The 19,949-nt window shown below is 38.5% G+C and overlaps 1 protein-coding gene across 7 annotated transcripts in view; it reads right to left on the bottom strand.

The window, feature by feature from the left end:
* The window catches only part of KDM5A (lysine demethylase 5A), a 133,195-nt gene that overhangs the window by 17,139 nt on the left and 96,107 nt on the right, over positions 1 to 19,949 (bottom strand). For 4 of the 7 annotated variants that reach the window (XM_016425964.2, XM_016425965.2, XM_016425966.2 and 1 more), the window contains one exon: positions 8,432 to 18,056. The exons of 1 other annotated variant lie outside the window; for it this stretch is intronic. In XM_016425964.2, the coding sequence (XP_016281450.1) occupies positions 17,826 to 18,056 (231 nt within the window). In that variant the 3' untranslated portion in view covers positions 8,432 to 17,825. Of the gene's footprint in view, positions 1 to 8,431; positions 18,057 to 19,949 lie in introns of those variants that run through there. 2 more of the 7 variants (XM_007503791.3, XM_001373078.4) reach the window with 1 other exon arrangement.

Here is a 19,949-nt window from a genome sequence, read left to right as displayed (position 1 = left end):
AAATGACTGATAAGCAAATGTGAGCCCTCTAGTAAGAGACCACCAATAACAAAATACTGTAAACTACTTTACAAGTGGCTTATGGAGAACAACAAATCAGAGTATGTGGCAAATACATTAGAAGCACCCCCAGCTAGAATTACAAGAAAGTCACTAGAAGATCCAGCTCTCAGTCTGCATATAGAGCTTGAGTACACTCAACAGCGATGGCAAAGGACTTAGAATTGTTAGATGGCCAAATTGGAAGTTCCAGCAGGGCAGAGAAGAAATTCTGTCCCGAGCACTGATAAAAGAGACCTCAGTTTAGTAGTTTGTTCACAGAAGGATGGATGTTTGTATTAAGTCCCACTGTGGTATCCACTTGCACTGGTTAGCATATGTAATGATAGATAAGGCAGTTCTAAGGGTACACTGTATATTTACAGTCAGTCAACAAGCATTTATTCATCATTGATCATATGCCAGGTACTATGCTGGATAGAATGAAAGGCAAAAGCAGTTCCTCTCCTTAAAGAGCTCACATTCTTGTAGGGGGATGACATGTAAATCATTACATATAAGATATGTATAGAATAAATGGAAAGGGATATTGGAAAAGAAGACATTAGCAATGGTGGGACTTAGAAAGGCTTCCCATAGGAAGTGAGGCTTCAGCTGTGGCTTAAAGGACATTAAGAAAACTAAGAGAGGGAAATGAGGAAGAGGAAGAATGCAGGCATGGGAGATAGTCAGGACAAAGGCATAGAAATAAGAGAAAGAGTGTCAAGTGGGCAGGGGGAGGGTTGAAGGGGATGCTCCATGTTGGCCAGTATCACTGGAATGTCAAGGAGTAAAGTGTAAGAAGACTGGAAAAATAGGAAGAGGGAAAGGCGTGAAGAGCTTAAACTGCCAAACAGAGGTCTTTCTATTTGATCCTGGCAGTAATAAGGGGCCATTGGACCAAGAGAATTTACTACATGGGTAGTTTGGACATAATAAGTTGGGGCTTCCCATTCAGTATGGTCAAAAGAAAGTTGATGATGTGAAACTAGAACTTGGGAGTGAGAAAGGGCTAGATCTGGGAACCATCTACACAGAAATAATCATTGAACCAATGGAAGCTGATGAGATCATTGAGATAGCATGGGGGGGGGGGGGGATCCAAAACATGTGAGTGGATAGTGAGTGGACAAAACATGGTTGAAAACCCAGCAAAAAAAAAAAAGGCAGAAGAGAAGCAGTCAGACACGTAGGAAGAGAACCCAGGAGAGAGCTGTGATAAAACCCCAATGAGGTCAGAATAAACAGGGGAAGAAAGTGATCAATGGTGTCAAATGCTACATGAAGGTCAAGAAGGATGAAGATTGAGAAAAGGCTATTAGACTGGGCAATCAGATTAAGCAATAAGTAGAGTTTGGGCAGCATTGGTAGAGTTTTAGCATCATTTGTGCTAAACTGTGCTTATATCATGATGTTGAGATCAAGGTAGTATCTGACCATGGCTGGCCATTCTAATATGAGCTCAGAAGGTTATACCCCGGGTTGAGCACCAATATTCCATCTGAACATTCGTCTCCAGATGTGTGTATATTTCCTTTGGGCTGCTGTGATTCCGCTTTGCTCAGGGAGCACAGAGCCTTCTTTAATTCAGGCATAACATGGTGGGTGGTCCTGTGCCAACATCTCCCATGCTTCACGATCGCTTATTCTGCCCTTGTTAACAAGCATTTGCCTTGTGCAAGTTCTTCATAAAATAGTCCTCAAGGTAAATATTCATTTGGCATTTAGGTTACACGGCCAGCCCATCAGAGTTGCTCTCCCTACAGTAGTTTGAATTCTTGGCAGTTGGGCCGGAGAGAGGACCTCAGTGTCCAAGATGTCATGTTGCCAGATAATCTTCGGAATCATCCTGAAGCAGTTCAAATAGAAAAGGTTCCTTTTTCTGGCACAGAGCTGGTAGGCTGTCCAGCTTTCACAGGCATACAACACAATACAGCACAATGATTCCATAGACCTTCCATGTGCTATGCAACCTACTGTCTCTTCTCTCCCATGCTTTCTTTCAGAGCCTCACAAATGCTAAGCCAGCATGATGGGACTGGAAGCCATATTGCAAAGAGTTCACAAGAGTGAAAGAAGTGGAGGCATCAAGTGTGAATCACTTTCCCATGGAATTTAGTCAAGAGAGGAAGGAAAGACATAGAATGATAATTAGTGAGGATAGCCAGATCAAGTAAAAGGATATTTTTAATGATGGGGAAACATGAGTGTGTTTGTAGACAGCAGTAGAAATAGAGATGGATAATTAGAATCTGAATCCCATAAACACTATAGAAAGAAATCTTAAGGGCATCAAGTTCAAGCCTTTCTTAAAAAGGAATTTGACCTATAATACATGGGTTCATCCAGCCTCTGCTTGAAAATCTCCAGCAAAGTTTAATCCCATTCTTCCAAAAGCATCCCAGTGCATTTTTAAAGAGATCTAATTGTTAGGAAGCGCAGCTAGGTAGCACTTAAACCTGTTTGCCTCAGTTCCTTCATCTGTAAAATGAGGTGGAGAAGAAAATGGCAAACAACTCCAGTATCTTTGCCAAGAAAACCCCAAATGAGGCCCCAAAGAGTTGGATACAATTGAAACAATAAAACAACTAAAAATTATTTTAAAAAGAAAATATGGCTTAAAGGATAGAAAGCTGTTGTCAGTCAGAAAGCCCTGGGTTCAGGTCCCCACTCCAATAAGATAGTAGGAATGTGACCCAAAATAAGCCACTTAACCTCTTAGTGTCCCCAGACATCTAAGACCATGAGCTGCAGAACAGGTGTAACTACACTGGTGGAGGGAGTTTCCACATGGGAGTTCTCTCTACCAAAGACATCACAGGTTTGATTAAAAAAAAAAAAAGTTCTTGTTTTACTGAGGATTTTTTCAAGGTCTCAGCATAATGGAATTCTTTCCAGTAGACTCTGCTAGCAAGTTAGGCAAGTGGATTCAAGCAATCGTTGTATCACTGTTTCTTATGATTTTATGATTACAGGCAGCTAAGTGGCTCTGTGGTTAGAATGTTGGGCTTGGAGTCAGGAAGACCCAAATTCAAATTTGGCTTTGGACACTTAATAGCCGAGTGAACCTCTTACCCTCTGCTTGCCTTAATTCACTGGAAAAGGAAATGGCAAACCACTCCAGTATCTTTGCCAAGAAAACCCCACAGATAGTATGGTCCAACAGGTTATAAAGAGTCAGATACACCTGAACCTCCATAATTGTATAATGAAGTTTCTTTGATGTAGTGGGGTAAATAACCACCATAGAGACGGTATGGTGCTCAGTAACAGAACTCTCTATTAGTTGATTGTTTTCTTTTTCCTGGTAGGGGAAGCAGCTTTTTTTTTTTTTAAACCCTTACCTTCCATCTTAAATGCTGTGTGTTGATTCCAAACCAGGAGAGCAATAAAGACTAGACAATAAGGATGAAGTCATTTGCCCAGGATCTGAGGCCAGATCTGAACCCAATACCTCCCATCTATAGACCTGTTTCTCTATCCATTGAGCCACCAAGTTGACCCCAGCAGCTAACTATTAAATACAATGAAGAAAATATTAAAAGTATTCTCAAACTCAGGTATGCATATATTAGAGGGATTTTAGGTACTGAGTAACACATACAGACAGTACAAAGACATAATTGTTCTGTTGAGTTACCTAACTAAAACTAAAAGGAAATCCTGAGATCCCCAAAGAAATGACATGAAGGATATGTATTTGGAAATTAGTTCTTGGACTAATAGGAAAAGGGCAGGACGGAACAAGAGGGAAAACAAGAGGAGAAAAGGTTACCCCCTCAGGGTCAGGTCCTCCCCCTCCTTGGCCATCCTAGATGGAGTGAGGTTTCACTCCATTTGATGACTGGGCAAGAGCCACAGCTCCTCTGGAGTCTTCAAAGACAAATGATAGCCATTTTGGCAAACCTACAGTGCAGGTGCTGGAGGGGGCTGCTCCCTTCCCCCTCTCAATGGGCACCCAAGGACATTTCTTACATGATTCATCCCCCTGTCCAGCAGCCCCATGGGAGAGTTTCCTCCGTCCCCTGTCTGGGCTAAGATGGGGGGGCTCACATGGAGCATGAGGGTTGCAGTTTGGGCATTCAGTCTCCAAAAGGTTCGCCATCACCGATATAGAGGTTCCTAAGCAGTATGACATCTACTTAAGAGATTGGTTAAAGGAAGCCTACTACTTGACTCTGGCCTCAGCTCAGAGGAAGACAGGAAGGAAAAAGGTGATGCTCAAGTTCAATCTCCTGCTAATAAAAAGGTCTTGTCCCAAACTCCCCACAATACAGGAAACCAGTTATGAGCTCAATCATACTGTAGTATAGCAATTGGGTAATCTGCCAAGCTACAAAATAGAACTAGAGGATATTTGGGGTTTTGAATCACAACCACCTACCTACTGTTAAGATTCCCTGATGATTAGGCTGAGAGTGATGAAGAATTAGTCTCCACTAAGGGACCTATGGATGAGTCATAGAGGGGTAATTTGCCTTAGATGATGGCAGGGATTTGAAATTAAGATCTGGATGAAGAGGAAACTACATGTTAATACCCTTCAGGGAATGAAGATTATCTATTCATTCCAAGGGGGACCTTTGCCTAGAAAAGTGGGGAAAGAGCTGAATCCAGGGGCAGCCCCTTTCGTGACTTTTCCAGCCCGGCAGAGCTCAAATTAATGGAAGCTCTCTGACTTAATATTGGAGACAATCTTTAGCATTTGGCCTGGGCTTTCACTGGACCTAGTATTGGTGTTGGCTGGACAGTGGGCCTGAGCCTGAAGAACCCATTCATAGGGGGGTAAAGAGACTCAAAGTGTAAAAGTCCATCTTGGCTTGACAATATGGATGATCCTTCTAGCTCTGCATCTCTGATCCTATCATCCTCCTCAGTGGCCATCTAAATAGCTTATTCCTTACCTTCCCCTGAGACAGGGACTCTTTCACCACTGGCTTGCCCTCAGCCTGATGCCCCACAGTTCAGGAATAGCATAGCGGTCAGGTCCTCACTCACCTTAGGGATGACTAGTAGTAGGACAGGTGGGGTCTCCAAGTGGGAAGAGCACCCACTAGGACACAGGTTCTTAACCTAGGCTCCATGATCTTGTTGGTTTTTTGATTAACTTTTAATATATCTGGTTTCCTTTGTAAAAGTATACATTTTATTTTGCATATTTAAAAACATTATTTTTAGAAGGGGTCTCTAGGCTTTACCAGGTTGCTAAAGTAGTTCAAGATCAAAAAAAAAAATTAAGGGCTCTTGCTTTAAGAGGTTCTGGACCATTCTGGTTACATTAGGGAACTTGTCAGAGTTGGGCTGTATCTACAGATTCTCATAGCACTAGCCTAGCAATGCTTATTCCTACAGGTTAATTCATGAGTCAAGTTTAATCCCCCATTTTAAGTCACTGTATCTATATTAACCACTCTATTTAAAAGGGGTCAGGTTCTTCTATTGGGGTTTCATTAATGAGTTGCATCTGTGATAACAAAAGATCAGTTTCCAGTCTTCTGGACAGCAGAGAACAATCTCTTCTAACTGCTACTCTCTGTCTCCAATTGGCCTAACTATTTGGTGGTACACTGTATTTTCTCTACTTGGATTAGTATCTGCCCCAACACAGGAGTTTGCTTGGTGTCGGTGGGTCATCTAGTACTGAGGGACATCCTTCTCCCCTCTTGCTTCCCCTTCTGTTCTGCCTTGTCCTCTAGCCCTTAGTGAAATAACATAATTGCCAAATGTTTCCCCTTTCCAGTCATCTCTTTGCAGGTATAGGGATACCCCTTCAATTCAGGTAGGCTTCAAAAGAACAATTATATCACTGCCCTATCTTTCTTACTCGGCACCTAAAGTCCTCTAAGTATACGATTTGGTATTTAAATTGTCTCAATATTTTATCTCTAAAAGAAGGGTCTCAGTGCCCTATAAAGTCCCTTTGAATCTATCATCCTTCAGGAGTTGACATTCCCACCCACCCAGTAACAGGGATCACTCCTTTCTCAAATTTCCTGGGGCACTTTGCTGGTCTTTTCTTCACTTGTTTTATATTTAAGCATACATCTCTCTCCTACGAACCTATGTGCTCCTTGAGAGGAGGGTGTTATAGTTTTTGGTTTCTTTTTTAAATCCCCAAGACCCAACACATAATAATGGCCTATTTATTAGAAGTTATTAATAGGAGGCAGGATGGGAGAGGTGACAGACACAGCATTGAATTTGGGATCAAAAAAATCTGGATTTGGAATTGTCTTCAGTCACCAGCTATATGAGGACAAGTAACAATTTCTCTTCCCATTTTTTCATCTGCAACAGGATTTTATGAATAACAAATACATTAATGTGCAAACTTTTGCAAACCTTGAAGTGCTACTTTGTTAACTATTTTTAATTGAATCATCAAATTGAAAGAAAAACAGGGCAGCTTCATCAATTAACATTTCAACATCTATTTATGGCCTGGAATTATATAAAAGGTAACACTTAAAACAAACTAGTCCATGCACTTTATAGGCTCACAGTGTCAAATGCAAGACTGGTAAGCTGAAAACCCCTAGTATAATAGATAATTCAGTAGCTACTTCCCCAAAGCAAGTCTTATTCAAAAACTTCAGTGATGTCATCATTTATTCTTTCTTAAATGACTGTTAGCATCACCTACTCAGCAGTAAACTCCTTGAGGGTAAACTCCCTGGGAGTAAACTCCCAGACTTAGCCCAGTGCACTGCACATAAGCAGGGGGAAACGAGGAAAGGGGAGGAAGAAATACAACAGACAAATGTAAAAGTGACATGGATTTATATGGCATGAAGGTTCAGGACAAAGAGACTTTTGAGAGATGTCAAGGATGGCAAAGAATAGCATTAAAGGGAAGTTTGGAGTAAGGTAGGGAAGGGAACAAGAAGGAAATAAGCTTATAGAAGATAAAAAACAGAATATATCTATTACACCTGTTTTGCTTCAACTTTCTCTCAAAAAACCAAGTTCAAATTAGGGAAAAAATAAATGTTGCTAAGAAAAAAATTGAAACAACAACAACAAAAAAAAACATTTATACTTTAAAAAAAAATAACCCTTATCTTCCATCTTTGAATCAATACTTTGTATTGGTTCCAGGGCAGAAGAGTGGTTAAAAATCTAGGCAGTGGAGGTTAAGTGACTTGCCCAGGGTCACACAGCTGGGTCATTTCTGAGGCCAGCTATAAACCCAAGACTACCCATTTCTAGGTCCAGCTCTCAATCCACTGAGTCATCTAGATGCCCCCTGCATTTATATTCTAATGGGAGAGGTAACAGCTTACTTGGTTGTGGTGTCAGAAAACATGAACTCAAATTCCCCCTGTGGCAATTTACTCCTTATGTGATCTCAGGTAAATCATTTCACTTCCCTGACATCTGTCAAATAAGCATATATTCTGAAGTCTCTTCTAGATCTTGATCTATGATCCCCAAACTTGCCCCATTTCTTTCATATCTTCCCTCTTTAGGTACTGCATATTCAACCATGCTAGACCACTAACAGCACCCAAAACCCTACGTTCCATACCTTTGTATAAACCATGCTGTCTCCATACCCAAGATGCAAGGTCTTCTCAAAAATCCTGCCTTCAACTCAGGAGCCATATGTGCCATGATCTTCCCAGTTGTTATTCTCCTTTAAATCAGTTGCTTACTTCTTGTAAGCTCTAGATCAAGGATTGTTCTTATATCTCTAGCAGCTAACATATAAGTGGCACTAAATGTCAAACTGAATACTTGTTGACCAATTCTATGCTTACTTTGTTCCAGTTTTTCCTTCCCTATATCTGGGCTGTTAAGATGACCTAGCTGAATGCCTGCTGAAGACCCATTGCATCCTGTTATACATCCCTCTAATTCTAATTTCTGCAAATCACTTTGTCTGTGTTCAATCTCCAAGAAGGGCTAATCTCACTCCATCTTCTTGTTATAGTTGCTTTCCTTAGCTGGATGTGTGAAAAGGTCAATGAAGAAGAAAGAAAAGTTTACAGTAAGAAAGGAACCTCTAATTTGTGGTTTCCATTCCATTAGGCTCTACTATCTCCTTGTTCCAACATCACCCACAGAACATTCCCTTTGTTACCAATTCTGTACTGCCCCTATGGCAATCTTAAATTCTATTCTCAGAACTCTCCATTCTCTTCAGATCCTTTCCATTTCCAATACCCATCACCACCAGCATTAACAAAAAGAAAAAACTCTTTAACGGTTCCCAGACAACTCTGGGAAATATTAGTGTAGTAGAAAATTGATCTTTAGGATCTCATTCTAGATAGGTTTGCCCCATGCTGCAATGTCCTCATTTCTTATTTAGGAAGGTGAACTCTGTATACACAATACACACCCTGGCCAACCACCTTACAAGAATGTCAGTGTCACAAATGAGAAAAAGTTTGTTCAGTCAGCCAACAAAGATTTATTGTACAACGAATTATTTGGTGATATTAACTAGAGAAAAGTGGGACAGTACCAGCTTATTTACATGCAGCAAATTTCAAATGCTTTCCAGTAAAATAGGCAGTATCTTTTAGGAATGGGTTAGGTAGAATCCTGCCTGATAGCAGAGATAGACAAAATGATCTAAAATCCTGAAGACATTCAATGCTAATTAACCCCTAGAACCTATAACAGTAAAGCCATTGGCACTAGATTAGTGGAGACAGGGATGTCTGCTAGTGAGTAGGTTTCTGGGACTAGAACAATTACATGTTCTATGTAGAACATGCCAATGAGACCCAATAGTCCCAATTCCATTAACTGGAAATCATCCAGTTCATAAAATAGAAACACAATGGGCATGTCTACCGATCTTTTCATTCAGAATAGGAATACTCCACAAATTCTAGGATGAGGAGGTTTGGGTCCTTTTAGCTACTTCTTACACTCTGTGAGGAAACCAAACTGCTAAATTCCCATCTTATCCATTCTCAGGAATAAATATCAAATTTCATACTGCATCCCAAAGAAAAACGCTCAAATCTCCACATTTGAATGAGGTGGGAAAAGAAATTGTATGTTGGCGGCTTCAAAAGGAAATGTAAAAAACAAAATGCCACAGTAGGTTGAAAAGGATGCAGGGGGTGTTTTGAGATCCTGAAAAGCAGGAAAGGTATGGCATACCAAGCTCAATAAATCAATATCCAAAGTAATTGCATTGCATCTGACACTACCAAGAAATTTCTGTGGTGCCACACCACAGGTGATATAGTATAGGAATGGAATGAAGCACAAGTTGTCACACATGGCCAATATATTGATTTGTTTTGTTTAACTGTATTTTTTATTTCAATGGGGGAATCTATTGGGGCAGGAGAGGAAATGTCAATGGAAAACAACAATGTTTTTAAATAGAACAGAACTTTATACTCAAGTTGGGAGAAGGAAAAATATTTTACTGTAAACTATTCAACTCAAGGAGAGCAGACTTTCTCTAGATTTATCATTCATTGCTTTCTTACAAATATTTCATACTCAGTGGGTGTATGTGTATGACGATGCATATGAACGTCTTCTATATACATGTTTATATTTAGTCACAAGAAACATGAGGAACACATTTTATAAAATTTAAAGTGCTACAAAAAGATGAGCCAATTTATGTGTTGTGTCTATATAAACATAGCTACATTGATACATGTGTATTCTTTTATGAAGGCAGGGTAGACTTGAGGCATGTAGGCCAATTAATTGTGTTGAAGAATCACGGGTAGTAGGAGCAGATCAGGGAAGATTTTAAAAAACAAAAGAGGGTAGGAATGCTATAAGAAACAAATCCGGGCAGAAGAAAAAGTAAGGAAAATTTTGGGAAATAGAGTAACACAGTACATTAGGAACTGATGAGTTTGAGAAAAATAATCAGATGGCAAGAAAGTCAATGAGAGTTCACAAACCAAAAAGAAACATACAATAACACAGAGAGAACAAAAACAGTTCCCTACGTATTTTTAAAGCGGGAGGTCAACACTAATATTTTTGCTGCATCGGTTTTAGTGGTATCCATTTCTAGGGACAGGAAGATTTGAGGTCCCTTCCATCCCTACTATTTTTTGAACCAAACATTCATAAAGAACAAGCATTACAGTAACTCAGCGGATGGCAATTTTGAATAAGGTAAAGTGAATGGGAGGAATGAAACAGAATGACTCATAAGCCCTATAATCAAACTAGCAATGTCACACTGACAATGACAGTTATACAGGAGAGTAGATACTAATGTAGAATACTAATTTAGGCTTCAGGGCTCTGACTGATCAGAAAGAATACCTTCTAGAGTTAGTTATCAAACAATCAAGGGCAGGCTTTTTTATATTTTTAACCTATGGCTAGCCTTAGGCAACATAATAGAGTGGAAAGAATACTGGTTTTAGCATCAGAGGGTCCACTTTGAAGTACGGGCTCTACTGTATGACCTTGGGCAAGTTAGTTAATCTCTTTGGGCCAACTTCTGCATCTGTAAATGTCCTGAAGTCTTTTGCATCTCTCAAACTATGATCTTGTGCAAGCTGAAAATCTCACATGTAGGGAGAAGACTAGATCTGGTACTTTCCTACAAAATGAGAGAGCTAGTCCTGGATGTCTTCCCCAACCCCTCTTAATTCTAGCGCCTTCCCTCTGTTATTTCCTGTTTCTCATGTATAGAGGAGCATGTTTTTACTTAAATTTGCATGTTGTCTACCCCATTCGATTATAAGCTTCTTGAGGGCATGGCCTTTCTTTTTACCTCTTTCTGTAACTCCAGAGCTTAACACAGTGCCTGGTATATAGTAGGAAGTTAATATTGACTGAGTGATTAAGTATGAAAGAACAACATGTATTGTTCAAGATCACAGAATTTTATAGGTAGATCTCCTTTAAAAATCATTGCATATATATCCATATCCACATACACGTATATGTATGTGTATATATGTGTGTGTGTGTGTGTGTGTGTGTGTATTTATTTATAATTTCAACTAAATGAAAAGTCCTTTAATGCCTTCAATCTTACCCCTTTTGGTACTCATAACACTTTATATGAGGGCCTAAGTACACCATATTAGGTACTCAATATTTCCTGACAATTATCATTTAGACCACTTACCTCACTATAGTGATAAGCAGACTTAAGAAATTGAATGTCTTACCAAAGATTACACACTGGACTAGAATCTAGTACTCTTTTGGTGTTCTTTATGCAACAATATTCTACATGGGGTAAAGGAGACCTGCCACTTCCGAAATGTTTTCCTAATAAATGGGAAATTTGTCACTCCATTCTACATTCCTGAGCAATTTAATTGGGCTTTAGAAAACAATGTTCACCATTTTGAAGCTTCCCACATAACACAACACACAATAAGAGTCAACCATCCCAAAGGTTAGAAGGGTCCCCAGTGGGATCTAATGGTAATAATAAACTAGCACTTACATAGTGTTTTTATGTTGCAAAGTACTTTACACATTATCTCATTTGATCTCCAAAAGAAGCCTAAGAAAGGTGCAGCTATTATACCTTTTACAAACAAGGAAACTGAGGCTGAAACTAAAGCTTAAAAAAAGGTACCATAGCCATTAAACCAGTAAGTTCATCAGGGGAGGGCCTTCCTCTAATGAAGCCAATTTTAATCCCTCTATAATTTAATAAAGAGTCTAACTTGATGTGGCTGGAAAACCTTATCATTCTACAGTCAACATAATGACAGAGTTTCCCTAGGCTGGTCTTGAACTTGCAGGATACAATCTATTCAGAACAGTGTTGAACTGCTTTTTTTTTTAACTAGATCTGTGATTTCCTTAGCATAGGGAGATCTTGAGGAGTCATTTCCATTAGTACCAAAGCAGACTGGCAACTATTCTGCAGCTTCACCTTAGAGAATCCCCAGCAACACTGAAAAATAAGTGACGAGCTTGCTTGAGGTCAGAAAAAGGGACCTGAACCCAGGTCTTCTGGACTCACAAAGGCCAGCTTCTATAACCACTATACCATGTTGCCTCTCAATGAACTGTACTAAGCAAGTAGTATTACAGAGATTAAAATCCTCCCTATCAAGAGGATAAAAATAAATTAAAATGAGCAAATGCTTCTCTGCAGGAGAAATGTCAAAAGAATTCCGATGGCAATTTTAGTCTACATTATGCATTTTATTACTTGATTATCAACCCCCTAGTATTGTTTGCCATTAGTTTCATGCATATGGACCTCATCTCTCAATCAGAAAGCAAAGTTCTTCAAGGAGGAGACTTATTATGTATTCTCCACAGTATCTAGCATAGTGGTAGGCACATAGAAACTCAATACATACCAACTACCAGGGAATGCCCGAGGGAATTTCAGAAGAAGAAATTACCATCCTAAGAAAATGCAGGCACACAATTACAAGTAGAAAAGCATTCCCTCACTTTTAATTTATAAAAATAGTTGAGTCTATTTTCACTCTTGTAATCAGAAAGTCTTTAGCAGTCCCATTGTTTTGTCTTTCAGACTTGTATGAGGACCCAAATAATTTCTTTACCTAAAGAAATTTTGGGTTCGAATCAGTCTTGGGTATTTGAGAAAGGAGACAAAAATTTCAGAAGATTCCCCTCACCCCAGGTTTATGACTAGTATTGGTTCACTGCAAAAGGCCAAAATTTCAAAGAAACATAGGCAGAATCATGAATATATCTGTTACCAGATGAACAGCTGACCTCTTTAGGTACCAAATCCATCGCATTTCTGAAGGCTGTTCTCATTATGGTCTCAGCTGTTGATACCATCAGGTATCTGACATCTCTCCTTGTCAGAGTAAATGAAATGTGTTTGGGAACTCCTATTCAATATGTACAATAGTTTCTAACCCATCTCTCCTCCAGCCTGGATGAGAATAGAGAACACGAATGCTTTATTTTCTTTTGGCTTTTAAGTGTAATAATTAATATTCTCTAACACCATTTCCCCCCCCTCAGGAAACAAAAAGTAAAATCGCTTTGCTCAGATGACCCAAATGATGAAATAAGTCATACTTATCATAAGGCACCTTATAGCCCTGTTAAATGAGAGCCAATATTATATTTAAGTAATTTGCACATAATAAATCTCTAGAAAAATGTCCTACAACAGATTTTCCTAATCCAAAGAATACTTCAGCTAGATAAAATATTTTAAATTCTCTATTTCAGAGCTGGGGGGAGGGGGGGGGAGTGAGGGGAAGAAGAGTAAGACCTAAAGGAAAATAGTTGAGAAGGAAGGAAGGAAGGTTGAGGAGGAGTAAGAAGATGGAGGGAATGCACCCACTATTCTTCCTCCGCCTAAGGCGTTAAGGAAATGTGATTTGCATTGGTACAGGGAATACCCACATGCTAAAATTTTAGATATTTTGAAGCAAGGCAAAAGTGCCTGGTAAGGATTTTTGGCAGTAAATTTTGTGGACCCCTAGAAATGTGCCATGGGCAGGCAGTGGGACAAACACTGCTCATTAGGAAGAAACTTTTGAAGGATTATTTATAGGCTACATTCCATTTTAGGAATGTTTAGATAGTAAAAAAATAGTGTTTTGTTCTAAACCTATAATTTGAAATAGGTGTAAGGAATTCTCTCACACAGAAACTTTCATTCATTGATGAAAATCAGAAACATATAATTTTAGAAAGCTGCCTGAGTCACTAAGTGGTAATTTGCCCCCAGTAAAAAAGCTAATATTCAGAAGCAGAACTGGAATTCAGGACTAACTCCAAGTTTGGTCCTAATTCCATTATAACACACTGCCTCCAAACATAAGCAGTATTATAATTCTTGGCTTAAAATGTTCGGTTCTGCCCATTTTTTTATATCAACATTTTTTTCTGAATGGGATTTCATCAGTGTGAGAAACTCATACTAATGAAATCTCTCCCTACTCATCTGCTACAGAAGAATCATGTTGCAAACTTGCCCTGTCGCATAGTTAGTGATGCGTTAGAGGCAGAACTTGAATCCTGTGCTTCTAAAACCAGCCCCCAATCCTTATTCCACATTGCTTCTCATCAGCAACAAATAACAAAGGCATAATTCAGAATTTAACAATACCCAGCCTTCCTTTCTAGCCCCAAGCTGTAAACTTCCAATGAGAAGGGACTTATTTTTGTATCCTAGTGCCTACTACAATATCTTGCATAGAACAGATGATCACGAAAGTTTGTTGAAACAAAAAAAGAACAAAAAAAATAATTAGAACAGTAGAGAATAAACCAAACCAATCATTTTCCCTGTCAATCTGGCAGTCAACAAAACTTGCAGCATCAAGTTTTTAAATGTCATAAAGTTGACCCAAGTTTTTAACAATTTCACCTTAATACAACTTTCAGCCTTCAAACTCCAATTTCACCAACCCTTTAAAAAAAGTAGCCAATCATCTTCCCTTGGAAAGCAATTCCCAATTTCTTTTCTTTATTTCCCAAAATTAAGATTTCAGCTATGAAATGAGATCTTTCTTTCTGAATTCTCAGTATTCCTTTATACCTTTTACTGTATATGCAACTTCTATATTTGTATTAATGATTTGTTGACATTTCTGATCTCACCAACTAAAGTATAAGGTCCATGAAACCCCCAGGTTCACACATAGTAATTACTTGAACTTTGTTGAATGAATGAGACCCTGACTAATGTCAAGTTAATCCATTCAGACTTATTTCTTGGTTAGGATAATAATTTATAGAAGTATCCTTTGAAATGGATTGTTTTATATCTAAAATCTAAAGTGTGTAATAAATAAATGAACAAAACATTTTCTGAGGTACAAAAGTAAGAAATGAGGCAACAACTAAAATCTTGTCAATCTGACAGATCTATCAAGCACCAGTTTGTTATTTTCGTCTTTTCATTTTTAAACTTCCTTTCATCACTTTCCATAACCTTTGTCAAAATGATTTACAATGAGATCTGCCTTTAAAAAGGAATAAACACGTCAAAAGCTCAACTATGACGAATTGTCATTTTCTGTTAGCAATCATTTAAAAATCAAGCTTCAATACCAAAATATATATAATGCTATGGAATGAAGTGGTAACATCAATGAGTAATTTCTTAGTAGAATACAAATCTTTTAGCTTTCACTTCCTCTACACCTCCCAAAAATTGGAGCTTGGTATAATAAGATTAATTTTTATCCTCCCTAACTCAAGGCCCTATCTGTAATCTAGTCAAAACAAGCTCTCAGATTTTACTTGAATTGTTATCTCATAGTTCTAAATGAAGGATGAATTTCAAATATTTTTAGGTGAGGTGATGTCTATATTAGTACATTGCTGGAGGCTACTTGGTTCTGTGAATTTTCTAGGGTATATTTCCCAACATATGTATACCAAGGGACAGAAGTCACATTCTAGAGAGCCACTCTTCTTGATTTGCCATTTTAAAGAACACAAAACTTCAATAAACACCATACTAGACATTTTTATGGCCTGCTTGAAAGAGCTAAATTCTAGAGAGCATAACAAGAGAAATCAGAAGAAACTTGCATCTCTAAGCAGTCATCATCCAACCTGGAGATATCTACAGTCATAGTAGTTCTTTGACTTTTACACAGAGGGTCATAATAATGGGAATTGTTAGGATTTCTCTCATGTTCTCAACTCTCAGAATTATTTTCTATTCTTGTCTGCATTATCAACAATTAATCACAAAATATTTTATTTATTCCTCTCTATCTTTGTAACAGGAGATTGACAGCCTATATGAAGGGGGGAGGGGACAGGGACAAAATTTGTACAGTTCATGCATGAATTGAATGTAAAATATCTATATGTTGATGATTATTAAGTTCATAATAAAAAATTGTAAAAAATAAAATATCCATCTATTAAATCTTGAACCACAACTATGTTTTCCTTATTTAGGATTGATAAAACCTCAAAACAGGAACTGCTATTAATTCACAAGAATAAAAATATGGTAGTGTTAAGGGAGAAATTACTAGGAAAGATGGCATGCCATGGAAAATGTCTTCAGGGTAACCAGATTTTGTGATATTTCTTTTGTTATATTAACTCAAATGGTAACTGGACAGTAGTAGCCACTAGCTTCCTATTAAACAGAATGAGGTAAAAAAAGAGTTTATAGCCCTTTTCAAGATACCTTTTAGTTCAACTGCTGAAATGTCAAAGATCATTACTTTTAGAACACACAGAAGAGACGCAGAATAGTCAAAGACAAAACACTATTTTTAGTAAGGATTTTTTTGTTTTGTTAAATCTCAGCTCATTTTCTAAGTAGACTCTGCTCTACAACTCACCTATCATCTGTACAAGAAATGAAAACATAGTGGGAGGGGAAAGCACCCTGGCCAGCTTCAGACATTCACATACAAAACAGCATAGACTAAAGTGAGACCAGCACTTCCCCAAAGACAGGGACAAATCCCAACACATGAAGAAAATGTAATTACCTATTTGAACACAGGCAAGATGATGGAAGGTCTAGTTAGTCTAGTTTGGGAAAAGGTGACTGCTAACTCCTTGTACTACAAGGAAGGAATGAAAGTCCTTTTTAAGAAGCAAAAAACAAAAACAAAAAACAAGCCCCCAAATGGGTTTTTGATGGTGGAAAACTGTCTGTATGTATGCTGCTGGTAATAGTGGTAAATATATATTTATATATGTATATTAAAAAAAGGAAAAATAATCTATTTATAGAACAGTCAGTAGTCAGAGACATTTAGAAAAAAGTAAAAACAAGTTCTTTTCTTTAAAAATGGATTGACTAAAATGACCTCATCACCTAGAGGTACCATAATCCTACATCTTCTGTCGAAGCCAGGGTATGACTCAGCATCATGTGTTGCTGCTTCTGGGCCAGAATCTGAAATAGCCAGTGTTTGGAACAGGAGATTAGGGGTCAGGACTACAAGGTGAGCAGTTATATGGTGGTCTTGCTTATGATCATGCCTAAAGCCTGGTGGTAACAGGAATACTTGTAAAAGGATGTTATCCCCAAAGCATGCATCATTGTGGCTCTGCAAGACAACTCATCTGGCCCTTTTTCTTTTTCTTTGTGTAGAATCCTGGGTCCATGTAGTTGTTCCTCTCCAACACGTAGGCCCAGGGTACTGAGAATCCTCAAAGCCAGTCTCTATAAGAGAAGCTGTTGCTCTTGGAGGAAATAAGAAATGCTCTTCTTTCCAAGCTCCAGCCTAACCAAACATCTGAATTGAGATGGCATTCTCCACATTCGGGGGGTTTGCCCCAGCTGAAGGGAAGCTCCAGGTTTTCTTTTTTTGGTACAAACAAGCACTAGGAACTGATGTTTGCAATATGCTGCTTTTCCATCTGACTTCTAACAATCTGCAGATCTGCCCTCCCTTCAATAGCTGTAGAATATAGAATACTTAGAAACAGTGGAAGGGGACTAAGGTATTCTGACTGCTCACTTGCTGTCACATTCAGGCAGGCCCAAGGCACTCTGGTTCCACACATGCCTACAAATAGTGCTGCCTTTGTGAAACTCTAGCTAATGCCTATAGGCCCCAAGCCAACTCCACACCCCAGCTGTATTAGCCACTCTACTGCTCAATCAAGTCTCTGAACACAATGCAGGACACCACACTCATGAGAAACACTTCAGTTAAGATAATGGCTGGAATACCAAAGAAGACATCTCTGCATAGATGGGCTGGTACAGTATGTGGCTCACACAGTCCCACTGCATAGAAAAAGCGAAGAGGGCTTTCTCTGCTGTAGGCCATTCATCTTTGGAAGCAACAACTCTGAGTAGATCCAAACCACCCTCCCTTGATGAAAAGGGTCTCAGTGTGGTCCATTTCCCTCATGTTTCTAAACTAACCAAGCTTCTGCTAGCTGGCCTCCTTCAGTTCCTCCACTGGTAGCTTGTAGCTCATTATGAAAGAAGGAGGTTGTGCCTGTCCTGGGCTACTTGGCCCCTGCTTCTTTGCACAGTTTATACAGATGTAATCTTCATTTTCTGCCATTTCTGGAGAAACACCCACACAGACTTGATGAAACCACTCATCGCAGCCACCATCACACTGTACCCAGTCTACCTGTAGGAGATAAGATTGAGAGGGCTTTAGGACAGTTAGCTATCCCTAGGGTGAAAGTAAAGTCAAGGCATAATAAATAACAGCTTATTTTTTAAATAACTATTGTTTTGTAAGAATTTCTGTATTATTTACATCCATTATCTCATCTTATCCTCACAACAATTCTGTGAGGTAATGGGACAAGTATAAGCCCCACTTTTCAGATAAAGAAGCTGAGGTTTACAGAGGTTAACTAACTTGCCCAAGATCACATGGTTAGTAAATGGCAGAGTCAGAACTTGAACCCAGGTCTTCTGACTCCCAAGTTCACTACTAAAATCTATTCACTATACCAATGGTTCCCAACCTGTGGGCAAGAACATCTGAGAAACTACAGACACTGCAAAGAGTCCAAAAACCCATATGTGCACCAATCATTGTGACTTCTACATTTAACTCCATAAAGATATGTAGTATATATAACTCAATAGTATATATGTGAATATGTGTATATGTGTGTATATATATACATATATATGCCATATATCCTGTAATTTTTTCCAGATGTAGATTCTGCACATTTGTAATTAATAAAATACAAATTTTAAAAATACTTCTGAATTATCAGTAAGTTTTTGTCCATATCTAATTTTATTATCCAACAATGATAGTGCAACTATTATCATATGGGGCGTCTGTAAAACTTTTGACATTTAAAAAAGGGTCCTTTATTCTCAAAAGTGGGGAACCATTCCAAAATACCAAGCTACTTGTCAAAAGAAAAGCTCTGTAAGTGATGCTAGCAGTATAACTGATAGGCCCATAGCCAAGACAATTTCTATTTCTTCACTAAAATGGCTGTGGGAGAAGAGAGCTGGGCAGTTATCTGAAAGCTGCTATACCTATGAAATTGGAATAAATCTCAAGTGGTTTTGTTTCTCTATAAATGTGTCATCAGCACCCAGCTGATATATTTTGGCAGATCTTCACCAGCCAGTCTCTGACAGCATTCATTGAGCACTAAAGTTGCATCACAGTTCTGTCCTGCAGACCCCATCCCCAAACCACAAAATTTCTATGTTCTATGACCCAGTATCTGTCAGCCCAACAGGACTGTCAACATCACTTCACTTATGTTTCCAACACCTAACGGCTTACTCCTACATCACACTGCTTCTCAAGTCTACTAATTTAATTAGAACTATTAACTCATTATCTTTTAGAAGAAAAGTCTATAGAATCATTGTGGCTGTAAATCTTTTATAGTTTTTCACCAAGCTAAATCCTCTCCTTGTTTTCTGTAAGAAATCTAGCTTTTGAACTCAAACTGCACAGAACAAATAAGTAATCAAAATGTACCTATCCCAGCAGTAAACACGATAAAACTGGAGAAGAGTTAATCACTTCTGTACATTAAAGCAAAATAAAGGCACTATAGATGTATGCAATTTAACTAGGTGCTAATTGGATAGAAGTAGATACAAATAGGACGCTCATGAAGAGTATTTGGCAATTTGGAACATAAGAACAGTAACTCTAAATAGAAAGGTGAACTTTTGTCTCTGGGCCACTTAGATATGACATTACTATCTTTTTTATGAGCTAGCCCACAGACCTTTGCTCTAATTCTAACTCTCTTAACTAGGTTAGTCATCACTCACTGCTTGCCCAAATGTCAAATCAGTTATTAATTACCTATATTTCCATGTCCTGAATTTTTCCTGACATCTTATCCTGCACTATTACATAACCAGTGGGACCTAGTTTCCTGAAAATCATCTACAAGTATGGATTTCCCTTTCCTTTTCAGGCAAGAGCAAATAGAAGAGAAGTTCAGTTCTTTTTTATCCTGGTAGCTAGCTAGATATCCCTTCCCATAGTTAAGATCCCTTATTACCTTTTCAAAGAACAAGTTTCCCTGTAAAGCATAGCTACGCT

Source organism: Monodelphis domestica, chromosome 5, assembly GCF_027887165.1.
Source record: "Monodelphis domestica isolate mMonDom1 chromosome 5, mMonDom1.pri, whole genome shotgun sequence".
Lineage (NCBI taxonomy): Eukaryota > Metazoa > Chordata > Mammalia > Didelphimorphia > Didelphidae > Monodelphis > Monodelphis domestica.
The sequence above is the reverse complement of the archived record's forward strand: the minus strand, read 5'-3'. Positions and strand labels throughout refer to the sequence as shown.